The sequence below is a fragment of the Manacus vitellinus genome, unplaced genomic scaffold (genome assembly GCF_001715985.3).
Source record: "Manacus vitellinus isolate BGI_N305 unplaced genomic scaffold, ASM171598v3 scaffold_49_pilon, whole genome shotgun sequence".
Lineage (NCBI taxonomy): Eukaryota > Metazoa > Chordata > Aves > Passeriformes > Pipridae > Manacus > Manacus vitellinus.
In genome coordinates, this window is record NW_021940603.1 from 1,951,770 (window position 1) to 1,976,439 (window position 24,670).

Here is a 24,670-nt window from a genome sequence, read left to right on the forward strand (position 1 = left end):
GAGCCACTCTAAATTAGAGCAGAGGGAAACACAGGCCACCCACCCAACCCTTCTTCTGCTTCCTACAGCTAAGCAAATTAAAGCCAAGTAGAGAAGTGCATTAGCTAAGTTTATCCAGCACCCAATGCAAAAGGGCCACAGGAAATTTCAAAGGGAGTCAGCTGGTGACAACAGAAGGAAAAGCAGTAGACCTTACCTTACATAAGCAACAGATAAAGATTTTTTTTTAAAAAAGCATATCCAATAAGTTCTTGGACAGAAGTAGAATCTTTGAAGTGGACAGTGCAACAGCAACACAGTTTACTTTTAGACCATTATAACAACTTAAAAAGAGCAATTAATTCACTATATCCTGTTTTACTGTATTAATACACAGACTACAGAAAGAGAAGAACACCTTGACAAACCCTGGAAAACCAGGAAATTTTAACCTATCCTTAGATTTGTCTCCTTTTATCCAGCTAAAACAAAGTGCAACGCAGTACGTCCCTCTAAGGCTGGGGGTGCAGTGGCTGCCCCAGCAAACCCCCTGCCCCAGCTGCAGCAGGTGCTCAAGATCTGGCTCTCTGCTCATTTCCCCTTTCTGTACTACACAGACACCATTGTACCCACCACTGGACACCCATCAGTCACACCACAGCCCCTGCCTCAGGACATCAGACTCCTTTCACGTGTCCTTTAGCTAAAAGCGTTTTCTCTGCCTGAATGGCAAGTGTTTTCACACTTCATATTGTCTGCTAAGGTTAAACACTATTCACATGCTGCCACAGCAGCTTCTCTGTCTGTATCTAACCACTAGATACACTCCAGAGCCAGAAATACAGTAGAATTCACACACACTGCTACTGCACACGGCAGCCTGACAGAGCTCATGTTTTCTTTAGCAGATACAAAGAGAAATAACAATGATTAACAGGTCAGTTGTCTCAGTTTCTACCCTGTCTTATGCTACTTTCCACTTAGAAAGCCTGGAGACATTGTTTGGTTTGGGTTTTTTGTTTGTTTGCTTGTTTGTTTATTTCTTTGTGGGTTTTTCTTTAAAGTTGTTCCAGTGAAACGCAGACAAAGCTGCTACACACCCTGTGTATCACCCCTACATATAACGTCCATTTCCACAGCCACCAAGCAAAAGGAGCTGCTGAGCTGTTCATTACCTTGTTCAACAGACTGAATATATTTCCTAAGCTCCCACCACTTGTGAGCAAGCAAACACTGGAATTTCTAGAAGTTACACCTACAAACACTATTCTCCTTTTAAGTCATCCATTAACAAAACTTTGCCAGAAGCATGCAACTCATTTCACCATGTTCTTTGGGTCAGAGGCTTATCAATGCATTAGGTTCTTTCCATCCTTGATAGTAATAAAAGACCAATCAGCATCTTAATTCTCAGTAAGGACAGCTTTTTTTTTTTTTATCTCCTCCAAATTCATGACAGCTGTCAAGTGGACTAAAATCTGATGTTTTCAGCAGTCCCTTTCCCTTTTCCAAGCAGAGCTTGTGTTTGCAGGCACTATCATTGTGACCACAGCTCTTCATGATGAGTTTTCTCACCGTCTTATTTGAAATTCAAGCCACAGAGCTTTTCCTTTACATCAGATAATGCCATAACAAACCCAACAGCCCCAATATACAAGAAGCTAAATAGAGGACAAACAGGGGTGGCAAAACTGCCAAATATAATCCCAGAACACCAGTGACATCTAGGGGCTACTGAGGCGGGAGAGACTGAGAAACACTGCTCCCAAGAGTTCTGCAGTGCAGAGCAAGCCATGGTCTTTGAGTGCTGACAGTAGGCACATCACCAAGGAGGAGTATGTCAATACCTGAAGCCACATTTAACTCGTACTCTTATTACATTTACATTTCAAAAAAAAATTAGGAAAAGCAGAAATAACTGTGAAACATTACCTGGTAATTTATCACATCAGCAGCACTTCAGTTCTCCCAAGGTTATATACATAATTATCAGAACTTGCATCCAAATGCCAGCATGATACCTTCTGGGTTGCAGATAACCTGTGTGTGTGGATGACACTCAGGTCTGTAGTTCTGGGAAGTGCTTCATCAATACATCTCTCCTCTGCATGTTCAGCTGAGTGAAGAACCAAGGAACTGTTAGGACAAAAGTGTTTTTCAGACTTCACATACACAGAACTACCCACATATTTAGAGTCAATTCAGAAGACTTCAAAGGGACTTGGATGATGTCTTGAACAATTGCACTTTAAAATGCATGTCTTGGCAGCTGAGCACACAACACTACAACTCTACCCTTGGTGTGAAGGCAATTCACCTGTGTGCTGAATTGTTTTTTGGAACCAAAACACCTTGATTTTGCACTTTACAGAAATATCTGGGTCCCTCGTGACCAAACTAGGGTTTGTACTACCTTGTTCTGTTAAAAAAAATTCCATAAACCTCTCAAAATACAGTCATGTAAACAAAAGGCTAAAGAGGGTCTCATCACATGAGTACCTTCTAACCTAGAGGGGCAGCCTAACCCACTGAGCAACACCACTGCTCAGAAAGAGATAACAGACATCTTCAAGGCTGCCTGCCTCCTCCACTCATCAGAAAATAAAACATGAACAGGGAAGCACAGCAGCATGAAAAGCTGCAGCAATCTTCAGAAGACACAACACAACAGAAGGCTATGCAAAGTCAAGGGGCACAAGTGGAATTCTCTGTCCCTAAGCTACCCATGTAAAAGCACAGGGGGCTGCAGCTTTAAACAATGCAGAAAGGATAAGGTGCCTTCTGGCAGTTTTGAACAAAAAGAGAACCCACCTGCATATGCTCTTCCAGGTAGTACATTTGCACATGTTTTCAGAACAACTAGTCAATATAAGGATTCAATCTTCCATTTGGCCACTAAACTTACCAGTCAGACAAGCTGGCAACAATTTCACTTCAGCACAGTAAGCCACAGCTGACATCATAACTTGCAAGTTCTGCAGTCTGAAATACCAATTTACATACTACCAGGAAAATAAAAATATTTTTTTCTTCTTACATGGAGCAGAAGCCTCAAGGAACAAAAAAAACCAACTAAAAATATATCTGTTTTATTTACCAGTTTTCTAAAAAGCAAAGTCATAAAAATTAGTCACAAGTGGCAAAACCAAAATATATTGCACAGTGTACAGAAAACATTGTTGACATGTTGACAAAGTGTCATCACAAATAAATCATCTTACAACAATTTGGAAAAATTACAGCTTCAGAATCTTATCTATAAATGGAGGCATGTAGATTTAAAGTTACAGGAAAATATTTTAATACCACCCTGTAAATGCAAACACTTTAAGGATGCAAGATTAAGTTCATAATTAAGCACATCCACAAAATGCTCTAAATATACTTTTCTCTTCCTTTCACTAAGTTACGGTTACAAGATGGTCATCGAAAAAATAATAAAAGAACTGAGAACAAATAAAAAAAGACATGAAAAAAGAAAAGCATGCTAAAGCAAGGAAGTTCAAAAGTGGTTGAAAACTGTGAAAAATATTTGTATAATTATGATGCACTCCTTTTATATAAAGCTTTTATTTTTCCCAAACCCTGGTCCAATTAAAACTGTTCATGTTTCCACGTAAAAATGAAATCTATTTAGTATGTTGGTATAGCTGCACTGTTCCGTTTATGATTAAAACATTTAATACATCGGACGTGAACACCAACACTTGAACATTTCTCATTCAGTTTATATTTACATATATTTACGTTTGACCTTGCTAAACTGTTAAAGACAGGCTTCAGATCTTGCTGGGTAGTGCTTCACACTACATTTAAGATACTTATTTTTTTTTTAAAAATTGTGATTCTACTTGTTTCACAAGTTCACACATTTCACTATTTGCAGAACCTGTCTCCAGTGCAAATTTCCTCATGACACTGTCCAATTTATAACTAACTAATTATTTGACACAAATTCTTTCTTCCACTAAGCAAATACCAGTCACTTCTCCATAGTTTTGGTGGTGTCAGATCTAACTTTACATCCTCTTTGTATGCAAAGAGAAACATTCTTAGAGAATAAAAATAACCTTAAATTTCAGTGAATAGAAACGTTAGCCTAATAAAAAAGGAAATGCTTCCCATGAAAAATATTTTAAGACAAACATGTCAAAGTCAATTGAATTTCTTCATTTTTCACCCCAAGACTTAAAGCTGACATCCAGCAATACTGCAACTGTATGTCCTTTAACTAACCAACATATTAAAGTTGTTCTTTCATGTTCTCTTCCCACATCCAACACATATAAACAGCACAAGAACATAAAGTACAAATATTCAAGTCAATATAATCTCAGAGGCATTAAAATTAAATCTTCAACAGCAAAGGATTCCAGCCATGCTAAGTTTGAGATTATGCAATTCAAATAGAGTGAGTCAACACTATTCTCAAAATCACTTTCTTTTTTTAAGAACCACCTTCAAATGACAAGATGAGTCTAATCCTCCCTTGCCATGTGTGAACTGGATGTTTGTTCCGCCACATCCCAACAACTGATGGCCAACCTCCTGACAGAACAGGTCAGAAATAAAGGTTTATGTTATCCCAAGCTTTAACAGCCTCTGGAGCACACACAGTCATTCTCTGTGGTCTTAGTTTTTAAAAATCTTTAAGCATAAAGATTCCTTGAGTATAAATTCTCAGAAGTTATGCTTCAAGGTAATAAACAGTTCATAGTATTGCAGTGTCCATTCAAACAGAAGGCTACAAAGTTGTCAACGCTCCTCTATACTTACACAACATGTATTTTAACCCAAGACCATCTTACAAAATTAGCTCAACATTTCTCCTAGACAAAAAAAAGTTCCTACATTCAAAACTATAGGAGACAAACAAAGAGGATGGGATCAACTGGTATGAGAAGGGCAAGTGTGAATTGATTTCCTTGAAGGTTATTTCTTCTACGATGCTGGACCACTTCAAATATTAAGAACAATGCTAAAGAGCCACTAAGCAAAATTGCTTCAACAATTTCTAATGTTGAATCATTACCAAAAGGGGATTTGAAGAACCGTATGTACGTAAGGAGATTTTCAGCACTTATTAACCCACTCTACAAAAAACAGTAGGCATCAATGAAAGTTTCTACAGTTTATAAAGAAATATTTGAGGCATATAAGTGCAAAATATGAGTCTTTTAAAGAAAAGCTATACCATCTTCAACAATGTCCTTACTGGGAAGAGATTGCCACCATTTAAAAAGAGATTCATTCACAAATGACTCTTCTAGAGTAAGAAAAAAACATTTGCTTTTATGAACTGGATTCATCTTGCTGGATACAAGATTAAAACTTGATGGATCCTTCACTGTCGTTTTGAAGAGGTTTTCAAAACAACAGGCTCAAATGCTATGTTTGTTCTTCACTGACTTGACTCAGGGAAACCAAGTTGTTTTCTCCACTGTCTTCAATCATTTCATTAAGGTCCATTTCATGGATTTCTTCATCATATGATGTATAAAAATTGCTCTGTACATTGTCCTCACAAAAAATACATTCCTAAAAAGAAAAAACACAGATGCACTCATAAGTAAAAAAAAAAAAAAAAAAAAGCTTTTCCAAACAACAGTCCTGTTGCATGCAATCCTGGATTCCAAGAGAACCTTTACATCTGTGCTGCAACTACCAGATATATTCTGCTCCACAACTTTTCCACACACTATGATTTTATACCGTGCAGTAAATCAATAAAAGTACTTGAGAACTCTACTGGAAGCAGTTATGTCATGGATCATTTATAATGCTGACACCTTCCAAGCAACTTTTCCTCCATTTGACTGCTAACACTGCAGTAACACATTCATGTTTAGTTGCAGGGCTAAAGAGACTAAAGCAAGTGTACAATTACAACAAATAAATCTGTTTTATTTTGTTGTTTTTCTTTCTTTTGTTTTTTTGCCTGTCAAGCCATTAGTCTACGTGGAGGAATCAAGGCAAGAGATGATCCTGAGTGAGAAGTCTGATAGGAAAAAGGAACAGTATATTGCCATTCATTTCGTCCTTTCTAGAAAACAACGAGCATAAATTTCTGCACACAAAATAGAGATTTTTATGTAGTGAAGTTTCTGGCTGTGTTGCTAAAGGATTTCAAACAGATACACAGAAATTGAGAATGAGGAAGGAAATTTCTTGCACTGTATTCACCACTCCTTCAATTTCCCTTATTGGAAAGAAGACTTGTGGTAAATTAAATCAAGCTAAAAACCACTGCATGGAAGTCTGAATTTTCTTTTCTCTGCATTAACTGACCAAGCTTTCCCTGCAAACTTTTTTATTTCAAGCTTTAAACAGAAAACTTTTTCATTTCAAGCTTTCACTAGGAAAGGAAGACTAACATAGGCAGCTAATAATTTAAGCACTATTATACATGCAACAGTAACGAACTCATTAAACTTACGGAATTAGCAACAGTTTTTGGCAGCCCACCCTGCTGGATCCATGGATGAACTTCAATAAGCTCTCTTTTTTGGTCTTCTGTGAATTTTGGCTGTAGTTTCTGCATTTGTTTTAATTTCTGCTTATCTTCTTTTAAAACTGTTTCCAAATCTCTAAAATAAAAGGCATTTCGAAATTGAGCTTCAGCAGTTTCTGGGCTTCATGTCTATATGAAGTTACACAGTCAAATACTAACATCTTTTTAATGACTGTTTTTGTTCTAAAACATCACGCTTACAAATCTTATGCTGGAAGGAAATTAAGTGTGGTTATTTCAGCAGCTCTCTACATTTGCAGACAACCTTAACACATCTCTGTTGGCTCACTGTCTTTTCAAATCCCATCAGTGAGAACAGTTTTCTCAGAGCTACTCAGGCAGCACCATCAGTGAAACTACCAAGAACTCCAGCTTCTCTCTGCTGCTCCTGCAGGAGTTCCAAGTTCCCCTTCAGTGGGAGGACAACCCAAAACAGACACCAGATGCAGATGAGGTATTAAGGCAGATGTAGTAAGATATGTTTAAGAAAGTCATCAAGAATGAACTAATCTTTAGAAAACACTGTTCTGTTTCAGCAGAACAAAGTTCTCTCTCCCCCCAAATATCCTACCTTCATTCAGAAACTTAAAAAAACATGCACCATACCAATACTTACAAGCTGTATTCCTCTATAAAAGATGACAGGGGAAAGCAAGTTCCAAGATCCCCAGTACAATTTCTGTTCATTACAGGATCCTCAAGAACAGGTTGGCTTTACACTTCCCTTTTAGGGCATCATGCTCTGACAATGAGTTTAACTCTTGTTATCACAACATCCTGTTTCATACTGTCATACTTTGGCAGGCTTTGCTATTCTTATGGTCTACTGGAATTCCTACCTATAGTTGTCAACACTTCAGGCTGCAAAAACTGGGAAATGTCAAAGTATTTTTAAATCTAGGGAAGAATGCTAAAGTTCTTGCAATGTATTATCTACTCCTTTCCCCATCATGCCTGTGTTTCTGTATTTTGAAAGCTTGTTTTCCTTCTTTTTCAAAGGCCTGTCTTTACTGAAACATCCTATTCCTTTCAAAATACCATTCGCTGCTCCCACAAAATAAATAAAAAAGAATAAATCTGAAGACTTGACACCCCTTCTCCCCCTGTATCTGTTCTTTGCTATTGAAGCAGGAATCTTTTATTTTTTAATAAAGTTTTTTCTATTAGAAGCCTTATGATTTTCACTTTCTACTTCCCTGTCCTGTTTGAATGGGAATTTATGAAGAAGAATGAACATATGGAGGTTAACAACCCAGAAAAAAATCCACAAGTCCAAGACTAGCAATGCACTGAATGTGCCATCTCAGGGACAACAGCCAGGGAGTGCAGATCTTCTGTGCTAGACCATCCCTACATCTAAGCTTATTCTCCAGGATCTGTTAATTAGACTTCAGGGATTTCTAGGCAAATAGTTACACTAAGTATAAAATACCTTAAAAAATATATACAGTTAATTCAAACTCAGGAAATTGATCTAAAAATACAGGTAAGCCTAATCAAACAATTTTGACTTCTCAAGAGCTTCTTGTGTAGTATGCAAAAGATATGAAGGAAGAGAGAATTTTTCTTGACACTGAGCTCAACATTAAAACCAATTTACTTCTATTGAGACAGAGATTCATGCTCAACTTCCCTTCTGCTCCCCCCAGCATATATAGAATTTATGAAGGACAATGACACTGGATTTACCGTGAAGGAATCTGGTAAGTCATCATAACTGTGTCATCTGTGTTTGCCATCAAGAGCCATATAGGATCCTGAAGGACATATTTAATGAAGTGCTCACTTTCTTCCATTTCTGTCTTCATTTTGGTTTTATGATGATTTTCTGAGGAATCAATGCTCCCAAAGTATTTGCTGGTATGACTAGTTTCACTACTACCTGTAAACAGAGATTTAAAATTTTACTATAAATTGTCAAATACATAGGTTATTCAAATGCTTCTGAAAATAGAGAAGATTAAAGGGAACTGAAAGTAAAATACAACCACTCTTCTATTTCATTTTTTAAACAGAGGGAACTTCCACCCCTGAGTAACTGCATTAATATTTTTAAAACTCAAATTCTCAAGTTCAGTCTCCACTAATTTTCATCAGAATAATTAGTTAACTTTAATTTAAAACTGAAAGGAAACATGGAGGAGTATGGTCTTTTCTCTTTATTACTCCTTCATACCTGCATAATATCTTAATAGCTATTTTACACATGCTTAAAAAAAGAGGTTCTATCCTGTAAATCAACAGCAAAATACTTGTTTACTGGAATAAGAAAGAAATCAAGAATAAACCATGCAACATGGAGTAAGGACAAAGATTTTCACTTGATGTCCTTGGTGTTTGTGACACCTCACGCTCCAATTCTGCTGGAATGCTAAGAGAGTTCTGGCTGCCAGTGTTACCTGTTCTGCTCCCTGACATGTCACAGCCATTGGATCCAGAGCCCAGGGACTCGGCAGCTGCAGATACACCACTCCCTGAAGAGGCTGAACCAGTGCCTGAACATGCATCTTCTTGAAGTAAAATGTCAAGCAAGACACTGGACATGGAGAGTTCATCACTGTTTTGAGCATCCATTGGAGATTCAGCCTAGTGATAAGAAGGAGAAAAAAAATAAAATTAAAAAAACCCCAAATACAAACCCAAAAATCACGGCTATTTATTACTAAATGTAAATGATTTGTAATAAATCAATTTAACTTCATATTCTAATATGCTTACATAATGATTCAAAGATAGAGAATGACCAAGACAGACATTTGCCAAGACCAACTGAGGAAAAATAAAGTGGCCTGATAAGCAGACAAGGGTTCTTTCAGTAAGACCAATCCAAGTTCTCACAGGACAAATCAGACTTTATCCAAGTCACCTAATACATACACTAGCAGGTGCTCCTACTATAATCTGCCTCAAAGAGATTTGCATCAACAGTCCATCACTGTTCCATCTCACCATGCACTGAGAGCAGTAAGAAAACATTCCCAGGTGGAAGCTTCCTAGGTCAGATAATCTATTTGTATATTTTTAAGGGAAGAGCTTTAACTATGCTGAATTTTAATGCAAGCAAAACTTCCCTGCAAGTCAGTTTGAAGATTAAATATTAGAAATTAAGGCTGACTGAACTTAGCAAAATGTAATAATGGAAAGAACCAGCTTTATCCTTAATACATTCCTGAACAAAGAGAGGAGGCAGCTGAAAAGATGCAAGTTGCAGCTCCATCCTATCAGTGACTCAGCATTTACAAAAATACTCTATGGTGCCTTTAGAAAGCACAAGTATTAGTCTACCTATTTCCTCCACAGAACCTTTACAGACATATTACTACATCTGAAGTTATTTGTTAAATTGATTTGTCAAATTTGAAGGAGTCAGGAAATAGAGGTTACCAAATAATTCAGCTTACTTTTAGTGCACCAAATAAAACAAAAATAATGATCTGCACATAACGATCCCTTCTTCATCACTTTGGTTGCTTGTTTGTAAACAAAGATGTGATTTTATTTTAAATCAGCTTCTTTCAGACCATTTGTAGATTGTTTTTCCCCTCTAAACAAATTCCCTAGCCCAAAACTTTTTGCTAAAAATTAAGTGTCCATATTATTTTAAAATCTATTTCAGTGGTTTTCAATGGGGTTATCCATATTCTTAAATTTTTTTTTCAAAAAAGTGGAACAAAACTGTTTCAAAATGTATTTCCAGGCTTCCTAGTGCAACTTTGGAAGAACAACAAGGTGGATTTAATTTTTAAAGGTTAAGACTATTCTAATGATTGGGTTTCATGTTTTATTCTGCTGAAGTTTGAATTTACTAACTACAATTGTGAGTCCAGCTCCTGGCACTGTAGTGACTGACTACTGTCTGTCATCAAAAAAATAGGTCCTGCGAGTGAAAGGCCAGAAAATGATGTATCAGAGACAGGAAAATGGGTATCCCTCAGCATACTTACTGGTAAGGATTCCTTTCCACTACAGTGATCAGTTGTCATAATTTTGCCTATGGCTCCTTCCTCACTTAAAGCTCCATGTAAACCTGCAGGAGCTCCACTGTCAGCAGTTTTTGTGGTTTCTTCCAACTGTAGAAGGTTCAGAGGAGAACTGCACCTTGACTGGAACAGAGGTGGTGAAGCGTGGTCATGAGGACCCACTGACTGTGGAGTGCAGGAGCGGGACGGCTCATTTCGTGTCTCTGCGACAGGAGCCTTCTCTGGCTCTGCTGGTGGATTGTAATGGAATGGCTGTGTTGGAAAAAATGCCTGCTGTGGGAAAGGGCTGGGGGTGGCAAACGGTGGCTGTGCTGGAAATACTGTCTGTGAGGAGAAAGCGGAATGGGCAGGGAAGTTGGGCTGACTGTGGTAAAGTGTTTGAGGTAAACTGTTGTTCATCTCGGGGTAGACATAGTTGGGGAGCACAAGAGCTACGACAGGGGTCATGAAGGGTGCAGAGAACTGGGAGGGTTGCATAGGGCAAGTATTTCCAGAGTCTGGCAACTGATTAAAACCGGAGAGTGAAGTTTCAGGAGCTGGTGGCACAGTCCCCGCTGCTGGAAAAACAGGAAGTGAATATGCAGGCATAACAGTGGGAAAAGACATTGCCGAGTAGCTCGCTTGTGAAGTCTCTGATGGTGACCAAGCAGTGGTATTTAAACCCTGGAGATGGAATCGATGGGGGAATTTAGCTCCAGAAGTTGTACTGTCTGAAGACTCCTGTGGTTTAATGCGCTTTGATTTCCTGTTCTTTCCACTCTTCTTCCAAGGCTGATCCACTCCAGAAGTGGCATTTCTTTGTCCACGGCCACCTGCAAAAAACCAAAGAAGTTATAATAAAGGTCATAAAAAAAATAGTTATCCAAGACCTGTATAACTACTTAAATAAAAAATTAAAGGTAAAAATCTGAAGAAATTCCTTAGCAGTGCCTGACTTCTGTTCCAAGACACATCAAGACTGAAATGGGAACAAAATCAGATCAGCATCAAGCATTTTTGAAATGCCTGATCAATGCTTGAAATGCCATCCAGAGTTCCTAGGCCTAATAAACAAAAAAGTCTCACTACTGCTGCTTTTCTCTGCCCTTTCCATCCCACATATTGCATTAATAACTTAAAGGCAACCAATTACCAGACTGTTTCACCACAGTGGAAGGGGGAAAAACAGGAAAACAAAGGAGCTGAAAACAAAACCAAACCACAAACCTGAAAAAAAGACAGATGGAAAGACAGAAGGAAAAGAAAAGCAAGGGATTACAAGCATAGATACAGTAAAGCAAACATGCTAAAGCATGGTTTTTGTCCCTTGAAAGTAAATGCATGACAGTAATAGTACAGAGAGCAGATAAAAATCAAAACATCAGCTACTGTTACATTAAAAATTATATTCCACTCTCCATCTTCTAGCAAGAATTTTTCTGTGGACTTTGAAAATATCATGCAGCTGTTACTGTTCACAGTGGCCCCATAGTACAACTAAAAATGGAAATGCCCTCCCAACAGGATTCACTTCCTACATAAATGCAAATCTTATAGTAAAAATTATTGCCATACCACGTTCACCAGGCCGTCCTTTTGGTTTATCTTGTAAGTAGTAATTGCAGTGCGACTGAAAAATATTAAATCTCTTGATTTCTTTAAACTTATTCAAGAAGCTCTGCTCCTCTTTTTGTGTATGCACTGCAAGGACTTCCTTTGTCAGTCCCAGCTTTTTAAAAGGCTCCTTTTCTTGATTTATATGTGCAGAGCTTGATGGAGGGGCAAGAGGTTGGCCATCTAAGATTTCTGCTCCACTTGGACCATCTTCTATCATTTCTACAGAAATAGAAGGAAAAATACATCAAGACAAAGTAAAACAAAAAAGTTCTGGATATGAATTTTTAAGCTATTACAATTCTGTAATAATTTCACTGCAAGTTAAAGATACAAATTCCATCCCTACTTATTCCATTTCCCTAATAGCATTTCAGCTGTAAGAAAATGTAAGTCACAAGCAGATATTAGCTGTTCACATCTGAAGTTTAACCTTGCCAGCAATTGCCATTTTGGAGAAAAATTATAGCAAAAATCATACCCAGTTCAGGTTGTGTTTTCTTGTCTCCAACATGAACGATGGTACTACTGTAGCTGCACTGACTTGTGAGAGACACAACACTTTCAGGCTTGCCAGGTAAAGCCAAGGATGTTAAGTGAGCACCAACCACTGGGGGACCACTTGATTTACCAGGTGCCTTCAACACAGCAGGATCTATCAAAGAAATAAAGTTGCAGTTTACTGAACATCAGAGAAAATTCCAGTTACCTGCTGCTAGGGTTGTAAAACAGTAAAGGCCAAACTGTGCCTGACAAGACAGAAAATGAGCATTTTACTTTCTACACTCCACCAGGAATATTGTAGGAATAGAACAACTACTGAGCAACCAAATCCAGTCCTCTATCCTCACATACAGCCAAACCAAACCTTTTCAATGAAGGACATTTTGCTCTTTCTTGGTCTTAATTGTTCTTTCATGGCACAATTTTGGAAGGCACTTTCTAGCCTCTTCCAGCCTAAGAATAAATTCCACACAGCACCCATAGTATTGTACACTAATCTCTGTCATAGTTGATTACCCTGATAGTTTTGCTCTAAGCACCCACCTAGTTAAAATTCTCTCCCCTGAAAGCTACACACAGTAATCCAGCAGAGGTCATACCAGTGCCTCATAAAACAGTATTAAACACTCTCCCTTTCAGAGAAATACTTTCATAACGCATTTCACAACTAAAATTTGCCTTTTTCCTGATTAGATTACGCTGGTGACTTCATCATTCTCAGACATCACTGCAACAAAAAACTCATGACCCACATCATATCCTGCCTACTAGAACTGCAGAGACTCCAAATTACATCAATTCCTTCTACAGGACACTTTGTTCCTATGTATACTGATAGCTTCTAATTTCATTCTAAAAGCTGCATTAGAACTTCTTTTTGAAGCTGATCAAAAATATAGACAAGATCATTCCCAAGACACTCCATAGACACTTTCCCTTCAGCCTCATATAATAACATGGCTGAATGAACAAATCTCTCATTTGCCTTTAGTTCTTTATTAATCTTACAATTCTTGTACTAACCAGTTACATTCTTTATTTTAGCTCCCTATTCAGACAAGGGACCATGTCAAATCCTAAAACTCAAAATCCTACTGTATTTTGTAGAGTACAAATAAGTTCATTGCATCTACAATCCAGATATTCCATCAATTCCTCGGTATTCTGATTGTAGGGAAGATTTTAATGAGAAAGGATCACCAGCATCAAACACTGAGAAAACAACTATGAGGTCATGCCTAAACTACACTCATTATTCTGCAAAGAGTAACACCCAACTGACTGACAGCCAATCAAGAAAAAGCTGTGATGTAGAGATACCTCCCAAGGGCTGTATAGCATTCTCAGCTGCTTTTTGTTCATGAACTCCAGAACTCAGTGATGCAACACTTGTTGAAGGTTCACATTTTCTTTTGGCTGTACCAGGCACATTACAACTCTCCAAGTACCTAAAATACAATTATTTAACAATATTAGATATACAAATCCTAAGTCCAGAGGTTAAGAGTAATCCACACACTAGTTGCTTACCTGATGACACTGTCCAAACAGCTGATCTGTTGATATGAATATACAGGTTGTTCTTTCCAAGCCAACTCTTCAGTAGTCACATTCTTAGGAGCAGCTGTTACTGCAGTATCCTTTCCCCCTATATCTTTTACCTGACCACCAGGAGTATTTTGTTTTTCTGTGAAAACAGATACTGCTATTATGCAATCATGGCATTAAATCCCTGCAAATTCTCATAAAAGTAACAGTAAAAATTTTCATTTCTGCATATTTCTGACCAGGTCACAAATTAACCACTGTAAAGCGAGAGCTTTGTGCACTACTGGATAAACATTGTGTGAAATATTTTCCTGTCCTTATGGATTCTTGGAGATGTAAAGTTCAGTTAGGTCCAACTTATGGATCCAAAGTGAACAGATACTGTGGCTCTGGGAGAATAGATATCATTACAGCTGAAACACAGTATGAGGACAACTCCAGTGCCCATTTAAGGAATCCAAACCACCAGCTTTAAGACATGCCTTAACTGTGTGTTATACCACTATCAGTTCAGATATAGCCAAGCATAAAATTTTCCTGAACACAGTAGAGACACAGAGCAATATAATTTTATTGGATAAAAATGCTGTCTTTTGATTAGAACTAAACTAGAAAAAAATCCTACTGTCATATTATACAAGGCACCAACACAAGAGACTATAATTAACTTTCTAATGTCTTACCTGCAAAAGACTCTTTCTTATGGTCCAGTTTTGCTTTATTGTCAGTGAAAATATGCTGTCCTTTATTCTTGACCTTACGGGCATATTGACAAACCTGCTGAAAGCAGTTAATTAAAAACAGTTATTACAAAATTTTGACTTAAAACATCATGCACAGAAGTCCCTCAGGAGACCAAATCTAACCTCAGTTAATCTCAGTCTTGCAATTAGTTTGATCACAGGAGAAATCTGCATGCATTGCATACAATCTTATTGTGCAGCAGGAGAAATTTGGGAACTGGAAAGAAGAAATTTAAAGTATGGTTTCTGTACACAATTATTCTGTATTTTGTTTAATATGGTTGAATGTTTTGGATCAGAAAACATAAGGATACATTACAAAGATGACTTCAGAAAAAAAACTATCACTTGCTAGAAGTAAGGAAAGCCAGATATCTACTTCCCTCAAAACCAAGATCTCTTGGAACATTACTTTTCTGCACAGTTCCAAAAAGTAATAAATTTATCTGTTACACAAAAAATCCAAAGACTTCATCTGCTTATGCCACCAGTGTTTAAGAACTAAAAGCCAAGGAAGTGATCACTTTGGCAAGAGCAGGAGTCTGCAAAGTCTGATCACAGAAATGCAAATCAGATTTGGAAGAATTTGCCTATAAGCAGTCTAACTCAGTAAATAAAAATTTTGGCTTTCAGAACTGAATGTAAAGTAAAGTTTTAAGCACAAACTAAAAGATTATTATATTCCATTTATTTCATTCCGTATTATAGGATGTATTTTTGCAACATTAAAAGCTATCAGAGTCAAGCTGTCACTTGATTATGCAGGTATTACTGCATTTAATCTTCTTAGTTTCATTTGGGAAAACAGTAATTACAGACTTTCCCCTCCAAAAAGAAACTGCTTTCAAATATCCAGCTGGTTTTCCCGGAAACACAGCACATAACATATAACAGACATTAGATTAAGTAAACACATTATACAGGTTTAAATTCTTTATAAACCTTGACTTTCATGCCTATAACTGTGTTCAGTATCCTGAGACTTCATTTACACCAGGAATGTTTATTCCTTTAGACAGAAAGGTTTTTCCTATGTCAAAAAAGATGACACTTTCTTTATGCTTTCTTCCATCCTTAATTTGTAACTGTTAATCTAAAAGGTAAAAATGCCCACTTTGACTAGTTTGTTTTGTGCCATATACTCGAAAAGAAAAACTTAAACCTACTGGCTTCTCCTTATGAGTGTCTTCATTATTATTTCCCGTGCTGTCACTGGAGGATGCCACACTCATTAAGTGCTCATGTGAACCATTGCTACCCAGACTTCCATAGCCACTGGATCCACTGTTGTGTACAGGCTGTTAACAACAACAAAATATACATTTATATCTACACACGTATCTCAGCACACCAGTAATTCTATGTGAGAAAAAAAGACTTTATTTTACATTGGGTTTTTTGTTGTTTGGTTTTTTGGGGTTGGATTTTTTTTTAGTTGCTTGGTTTGCCTTTTGAGAGGACTCCAGAGCTGCATGAAATCCTTAAGGTACTGAAGTATGTTAAAGCTCCAGTGGGTAAGTCTTGTCTGGCAATCCTGAGTGCAAGTAGTTTCCAGGATTGTAGCCAAAAATTCCAATATAGTAGTAGACAGCTAAACAAATGGTCACACAAAGATAAATAGCCTTCCTTCAGTGGGAAATGAAAAGGGTAACAATTAAGAGACGTGCTGTACCTGCAGTAATAGCCGATATATTTGCTCAGTGATTTCCTGAACACTGGGATGAAGGATTCTGTCCTCTGTATAGTTGGGAGCAGCAAAGACATCTTCATTTAAGGGACTCCTGTGTAAACCAAACATACACCAGCTCACTACAAATGCAAGTACTTCAATCACAGACAGGCCACAGCTTCAATTTAACGTCTGTATAAACTGAACAAAATCTAACACTCATTCTGTTCCCTTATGTCTCTCTCAAAGATCACCAGATAAATCTGAGGGAAGGGAAAATAAAAATAATAATTAAAAAAAATAAAATAAAATCTACAAGTCCCAACAGTGTATTGACTTACGTCCTAACTTTGTGTCTTCCAATAATAAATGAAACTTTTCTGCTCCAAGGGTTGATGAAACTGGACCAGCTGGTGTCCATGGTGATATAATCTCCATTTCTAGTGCAAAACCTGATTGGTGAATAGTCAAAAGGCTGTCCTCCATACTGAAGAACTGCAATGAAGGATTCAAAAGGAAATTTTAGATGAATATTTTCACAATTCTACTTAATGATTCAGGATTTTGCAATGAACTGCAAAGGAGGAAGATGCTATTCAAGTAACAAATGCCAGATACATCAATACATTCAGAAATGCTGGGCTACCAGAATAAGGAGACCTTCATAATTTACTGGACTGTGGTCAAGAAAATCACCTTTAGAATACAACGAACTAAAGGAGGATGAATTAACAGCTTTACAATTTCAAACTTGAACAAATTAACATTGCCAGAATGACTCTTATTCTCTTCTCTATGAAATAAGAAAGATTATCATTTAATGTATGACAACTTCTTTCACGCTATTCCCAAGAAAACTTTCTTTACATATGAAATATTCATTTACAGTAGATACATATGGTTCATATAGAATATAAAATTGAGTGATTTCTCATTTTCATAAATTTGCATTAAGAATCAAGTTGTACAGTAAAAGACTCGGGATTTACTTGCAGAAAAAAAAAAAATCACAGACACAATTTCCCCTCCTACTTGTTGAAGTCTTTGTCATCATACTTATTAATTTTTAGGAAAAAAATTATATTTCTGCCACAATAAGGGACTACATACTTTTTTTGTGAATTGCTAGCATTAAGGGTCTGTCGTTTGGGTGAAGATGCACCAAGACTGGTGTTCCTACTAAGTCCTGAGGTAGGTATCCCAGCAGAGGTACTGCTCTGGGGAAAGAAAAACGGAGAAAAAATAATGAAAATCAAGTGGAATAAAGGTATATTTCATCTTTAAAATACTTCAAGTTTTCTTTGCTGTTTTTCCTACAAAGAGAACAAGTTATTTTAAGTTTAAATATGAGGAAAAAGCAGTGCCAACTTAATAACAATAATATTCTTTCAACAAGGGAGATTTTGCTTGTTTGTGGGGTAGTGGTCAGATCAAGTCAAGAAGTCTCCTACAGCAGTTCTGTGTGTTCTTTGCTTCCTAACTTTAGAGGATAAATACTTACCCTAATTTTAAAAGAGCATTAATAAAGTTTAATCTTGTAAAACTCTCATGAAGGTAAATAGTACCCCAATCCCTCAGCTGTGAGCCAAGGCTAAGGATCACAGGATTACCAGGGCTGAACTAGCAACAGGGCAGTTGAGTAGGACTCAAGACAACTTTCTCACTGGCAGGTTAAGAGTTCAACCTCAAGGAGCTGCAAGGAAACAAGCTTATTAACTAGAGAATTAAAAGCAATGTTGACAAAATCCTGCACATTACCAGTGAGCACTTCTAGTGCTGTGAATGACTAATTCACGTGATGAAATAATTTTTATTGATCACTTCAAGCATTTGTATTAAGGAGAAAGAGTGAAAATTCAAAAATGTCACCTTGCACCTTACCCTGAAGGTTAATAAGCTTTGGGGGAAAAAAAAAAGGCATTAAGTCAATATTACTCAGTAATGTTTAAGATGCCAGATGCTAACAAGTCATCTTGTAAACTCAACACACTGTACACCTTCCTCCCACAGCCCTGTTCTCTGACAAAGGTCCGGGGTAGAAGACACTCAGGGATCTGAATAGCTTTAATGGAAAACTCAGCAACAGTGCACCACAGACAAGGGGTTTGTGTCATGTAAGAACTCAAAAGCATTATGCAGCATATGCCTTCAACACTGCACTTCCAGCACCCCGCTGGAACGACATCAGTTCCCCAAAACAGCAAACATACCCTTCTGGTAAAGAGGTTGAGATATTCAGGGGAAAATGAGGATAGCAACTAATGCCTTAGTATTGAAGCAATTAGTTAAATAACCAGTCTTGGAAGCTTGCAGATGAACCAACAGAGCTGAAACTGGCCTGAAACTCATACCAAATCACATCATTGTGACACATTGACATTTAAAAGTGCTGCCAAGTTCAAAGCACATGAGAAAAGTTGTGCCACTAGAGGACTTTAAAATACCAGTCAACTCCAAATGACTTCATCAAGTAACAGTTAGAAGTTTTTATTCGGTGCTATTCCTGTTCTTTGCCACCTGCTTTATGGAAACCTGGCAAACATTACACTTGTTTGTGCTGTGACAGAACACCGACCCTAAAGGAGATCAGATTTTATCCAACTGTTACTTATTAACCAAATTATAAAGGAAGATGCAAATTCAATCACTTCTATGCAAAAAATAAAATAAATAAATAAATAAATAAATAAAAATCCCCTCTGTGTTTTTATACTGATATGAACATCACTGGAAAAGTGGAGGATCTAGAATGTGAGACTGAGCTGGGCTTGCTTGTTCTGATGAAAAGGAGACTAAGGGATGATCCAGGAGCTTCCCACAACTGCTGGAAAGAGGAGTTACAAAAACAGAGTTAAATTTTCTTGGTGGTTGCCAGACAATAAAATGGGCAATGGTCCCAGACTGCAGTCTGGAAAGCTTATGCTGGATGTCAGGAAAAGTTTTTTAACAGAGCAGTGCAACACAGGAACAGTTTCCCATAGAGATTGTGTAATTTCTGCCCCTGAAGGTTTTCAGGCATTACTGAGACAAGGTTACAGATGACATAACCTAGAATGGGGCAAAGGTTTCATTTCAAGCAAAAGGAGCGAAGACCTCCAGCAGTCCCTTCCAACCAGCCTTTCTGTGATCATATAATGCTGTATTGTGTGAATCATGTCTTAGCATCATTATGCTTCCTCATAGTGAGTAACACATTCAGAGTTTAACTTAATAAACTCATCTAATGAATGCAAACGTACGTGCAGTGCAAGAATGGTTGATGAGGAGAGGCAGCAAGTTTAGTTTGTGTTTTACAGAATGACACTTAAAGTGTCAAAACAACATGAATAAGAAGGCTCTTTATATTGTAAGCTATATACAAAACTGCATTAAATTAACTTAGGAAGATTGTTGTGAACTACATAGAACTCCTTACACCCATTATACACATCGAGTATGAAATACATTTCAAAGACAAATAGATATAGGAATGATCCATTTAATTTCAGGAAAATATTAATTTTTACTTAACATGTTCTGTGCAGAGATCCACTTGCAGGGATCTGATTTGATTTGTTCGGACAAATAAACGTTTTTCCAATCCATGAGCATGTACTGATTACAGAAATTAACTTTATTTTATGCAAGTCAGGCAACAGTTTCAGTGTTATATTATGAACAATTCGAGTCAACGGCAGGTGCTCAGTTGCACATTTTTAAATATCACACACAGCTTTCTCTTAAGAATCTGTTGCTTTGTGTATTATACTGAACCCTGGAGAGCTTAAGATTAATCAACTGCATATGCATATCTTGGTAAACATTTATCTGGCTGCCAATGCTCTCAGGAGCTAAATAATTAAAAGCAAAATCAAACACACAAATCAGAAGAACAGAAATAAGTGACGTAAAGTACTACTATCAGACCAAGATGTAATCAACCTTTACTGGAAGTGTTAAAAAATGGTATTTGAGAGCAAGTGGCAACACCAGACTAAAAGGAAAGAAGCTTCCATAGTAGTCACAGGGAAGGGATTTACTTCACTCAATCCAAGAATAAGAGCCAAGATCTCCATTCAGCTATCTTGTGCTTTCTTTTAAGTGACTGCTGGAAATCAATGAGCTGTGGATCCATGGAGGAAGGGAAACTTTGCACCGTGCCATCAGGTTATCTGGAAATACAAACCCACACTGCAAAGTTGCAGTTGGCTTGGAGCTTGTGTGGGAATGAGGGAGAGAAAAAAAATCCACGAAGAGGACAGAAGTACAGTGGACTAAGTAGTTCTTTTGTCAACTTAAGCTGTTTGGAGAGACTGTATAGATCATAGCATGGAAAAAAAAATTTGTCAGCATTCCACTGTTTTCTATCCTACAGGAAGTCTCATACTTGGCCACAATGTCTGCAAAGTTAGCCAAAACCAGTTGTATCTGAAAGTCCAAACTTATCTTCACTGATTAGCCATTATCTTCTTCTATAGCAGCTAACTCCAATAGCTACCTTTTGCAATTCTTGTTTAATAAAACCCCCGTGCACTGCACTAATACTGATGTGCCTGACCTTTCTACAGATAAACTGCCTCAAAAGTCAAACAGTACTTTTCTTTACCTTGACTCCAGCTTAGTCAAACACCCCAATAACCTCCTTTCCCCCAGTCCCTCTCTCTCTCTTCTGCTGCATTTAAAGATTTTGCCAAGAATGGCATGTCTTCAGAAACAAGATTTCCAACCAAAAGATACCACAGAAACCCAAAATTGTCCATTATACTTGTACTCTGTCTGAAGACATCCTCCCCATCTTAACCTACAAAGAAACTTTTGGCATTCTTAGAATGCTTAAAAACAAGAGAAGGAGATAATCTCAGAATTCAGATCTTACTATTACAGCTAACCTAGTTTTCCCTAAGCAGAAAAAAATATCAAAATAAGGTCCCACATATAGCACAAAAATCAGAAACTCTAAAGGAGTATCTTCTGTTCTTTTCATAGACTTCATGGTTCCATCACCTAGATATCCTTTGAAAGGGATACAGCCTCAAGTTACACAAGTAGGGGTTTAGACTGGATATTAGGAAACATTTCTTCATGGAAAGAGTTGTCAAGGCTGCCCAGTGAAGTGGTGGAGTTACCATCCCTGGAGATATTTAAAAGATGTGCAGATGTGGTGTTTAGGGATGGTGTTTTAGTGGTAGACTTGATGAACTTACCCAACTTAAGTGATTCCATGAAATCTTGATTTATACCTTAGTTCCATAGTCTCTGTATATACACTTTAAGATCACAGGTGGCATATTTGTTTCTACTCTAGAATGTAAATACTTACTCTAATCAGCTTTCAAGATTGTCAAAGCAATGTGAAATCTTCAGCCAATAGAATTTGAGCAGTTTTGTACACTTTTACTTTATAAAGATCTAATATTTCATTTTAAAAACACACCTCTAGTTGTACCTGGGCCAGTAGAAAGGGACAGCAGCACATCACTTAGATCAAACTTGAAAAAAAACCTCCCACACATAAAATTTTATGCAGGTCATAATTATCAGCAAAGGAAATTTTTCTGACCATTTGGTTCATTCATTGAATTTATGTCCAGATTTGTCCCAGAAGGAAGGAAAGTGGAAGAACAAGTTGTTTGTTAGCAGGCAAATAATTTTCCACTTAAATACCAGTGATAATGCATTAGTGAAAATAGGGGGATGTACTTCTCTTAGGTTAAACACTCTTCAGCAGCTGTGTAACTTTTTAACCCCATACAGACACCTTAAATCCTGTAAAGATACCGGATAGCTTGCTTATCTGTAAATTAAAGAATATGTTTTGTAGGTTACCTTTCATCTACATCCTGGAACAAACAGGTCGGTGTGTGCGTAGTTGTAAAAATTCTTTTGTCAGGAGGAATTCTGGGTGCTGGGAGAAAAATAAAAGCAGATTAACAAGTAGAGTTTTTGCATATATAACACTTCAAGCTCCAAGTCCAATATTCCATGCAAGAGCACACAGAGAACTAGCTTGCTAACTCACAGCTGCTCAGCAAGGACAGAGAATAGAAACAATTATCTTTCGCTGCAATAAAACTTGAACAGCTCTTACTTTTAGGAAACCAAACTAGTCATTGTCCACTCAAAGGATTACCTTCATAACCAGAATGTACTTTTTCGGCGAGCAACACACAGCAAAGCTGGTCTTCTGCTATTTCTGGATCTTGCACTTTGATAAGGTAAGGAGTCATCCGAAACGGGTGATAGCAAATCTCATTTTCACGCTCCTTCCCCGCACTAATAATTAAACAGAGTTAATTATTTCAACAGATTAATCTTATGCTAAATAAAATTTTAATTTAGCCATATTAGCTCCTAGAATAGCACCCAAGATCTTAACTTTATTATTTTTTTTTTGGTAGAAGAGAATCTAATTCCAATGGCATCCTTTGCATACCAGTTGCAATAAAGAATATCTTGTTCTCTCCCCTGCCTGAAATAAAAAGATGCACGACTGCATTAAATGGAAATTTGGTAGAAAAGAAAAACCCAACTCGTACACTAAAGTTATTTGTTGATCCAATAATCTTGATTTGTGACATTATACCCTTATGAGGGATGAATTTAGTTAATTTTTATGAAGACCGCTATATCTCCTCAGTTAAGATAAAGGTCATCTTTTAATCAATATTTATTACAATTTAAAAAGAGTGAAGACAACATAATAATATTGTTGTTTACTTAACAAGAATGCAAAAACACAGTAATGAAAATAACCAGTTACACAGTGGACAAAAAAAGGCAGCTGTGGTAACTTTATAACAGTACAGCTTTATAAAAGTAAAGCTTTTGAAACCAGTATTAGTTGGACAAAAAAATCTCCAGTAACACCAGCAGTACTTCCACAGTCCATCCAATCCCACACTCAGGAGCAGTGGATTACCTCTAATTGATTTAAAGTTTACTCATAGCTCAGTAATAAGTATTTATTTACTCCAGAAGTATTATGTAATAGGATCCACTATTTTTGTTTTCGGAAATGGTGCCAGAAAGGCAATAAGCATTAAGAAATCAAATTGTAGAAGAAAGAACATGGAATAAGCTGCCAGCTTCTCCTAAATAAAATGAGCTAAAGAGGAGCGGGGGCAGGAAAAGAAGGAAGAAAAGCAGAACCAAAGAACTGTGTCATCCTAGTAACTGTAAAAGAGACAGGTCAAGTTATCCTCAAGTATCTTTCTAGGGGACACTTGAGATAAATTGAAGATGAGACATTATTTTCCTAGAAAGAGAGAGAGACTCTGCAGCAGGTGCTGGACACAACAGTTCTATTAACATGAAGTCAAGTCTTTCCATAGCAGGAGGAGATACTATATCAGCTTCTCTTATGGCCCAAAGGTCAATATTCACACTAATTAACTTCCAAGATGCAACTTCTCGAAATCGCTTCGCAGTTTTCTCTGTGGCTTCTAGAGTTAATCAACTGGAGGATGTGCAGATGTTTTGCTTTATGATCCCATTATGGAAAAGCATGAAATTCGGATACCATATGGTTCTTATAAAAGTCAAATGCCTAATGCACAGTTTCACAGTACAACACCAAGCTTTAGGATGCTGTCGTCTTACCTGATGCGACAGAAAAAAGATTTCTCTTCCATGCAGTCCTGGGTGGAAGACTCTAGAAATTTTAAACATATTTCATAACAAGTTACAAATTACTCCAAGGTTATTATATTTAATACATGATTTTTTTCTTTAAGTGCTTGTGGTCGATTTTTTTTAAAAACTTCACATTCCATGAAGTCTCCATATTTACTTGCCAAACAATGGACTTCATAAGCAACTAAATCTGACCACCACTCAGATTCTGAGGCTGGTGTGTGAATCACAGCTGCTTGCTTATCAAGTCTTTTTCCTAAACATATCTAAACAGCTCTCCACTTTGAGCTGCTTACCCTTATAATTTTTTTTACAGGACTTTATAGTGTTGACCAAAAATGTTTGATTATCTGGGACCCCAAAATCTGACCTTTTTCCTAGAAAGGCACTAGGACAGCTAGATCATCAAATCTACTTACTACCACCCCTCTGAAAAGAAAGCTTTTTTCCATGAAGGTTTCTTTTCACATTTCAAGCCTATTTCTCTCCTTTTCCAAAGTAGCCACTGACTGATTCTCAAGGAAAGCTCTGG

At 37.2% G+C, this 24,670-nt stretch overlaps 1 protein-coding gene across 6 annotated transcripts in view; it reads right to left on the reverse strand.

Moving 5' to 3' along the window:
• Positions 1 to 3,052: 3,052 nt before the first annotated feature.
• The window catches only part of PER2 (period circadian regulator 2), a 39,006-nt gene continuing 17,388 nt past the window's right edge, over positions 3,053 to 24,670 (reverse strand). For 5 of the 6 annotated variants that reach the window (XM_018080017.2, XM_018080020.2, XM_018080016.2 and 2 more), the window contains exons 9-25: positions 24,106 to 24,157; positions 22,637 to 22,779; positions 22,333 to 22,411; positions 17,638 to 17,744; positions 16,869 to 17,022; positions 16,531 to 16,639; positions 16,025 to 16,156; positions 14,799 to 14,895; positions 14,098 to 14,254; positions 13,888 to 14,015; positions 12,545 to 12,718; positions 12,025 to 12,285; positions 10,435 to 11,282; positions 8,890 to 9,076; positions 8,180 to 8,372; positions 6,416 to 6,566; positions 3,053 to 5,517 (exon numbers count right to left, since the gene is read on the reverse strand). In XM_018080017.2, the coding sequence (XP_017935506.2) occupies positions 5,368 to 5,517; positions 6,416 to 6,566; positions 8,180 to 8,372; positions 8,890 to 9,076; positions 10,435 to 11,282; positions 12,025 to 12,285; positions 12,545 to 12,718; positions 13,888 to 14,015; positions 14,098 to 14,254; positions 14,799 to 14,895; positions 16,025 to 16,156; positions 16,531 to 16,639; positions 16,869 to 17,022; positions 17,638 to 17,744; positions 22,333 to 22,411; positions 22,637 to 22,779; positions 24,106 to 24,157 (3,122 nt within the window). In that variant the 3' untranslated portion in view covers positions 3,053 to 5,367. The remainder of the gene's footprint in view (positions 5,518 to 6,415; positions 6,567 to 8,179; positions 8,373 to 8,889; positions 9,077 to 10,434; positions 11,283 to 12,024; positions 12,286 to 12,544; positions 12,719 to 13,887; positions 14,016 to 14,097; positions 14,255 to 14,798; positions 14,896 to 16,024; positions 16,157 to 16,530; positions 16,640 to 16,868; positions 17,023 to 17,637; positions 17,745 to 22,332; positions 22,412 to 22,636; positions 22,780 to 24,105; positions 24,158 to 24,670) is intronic. The other variant, XM_018080021.2, reaches the window with a different exon arrangement.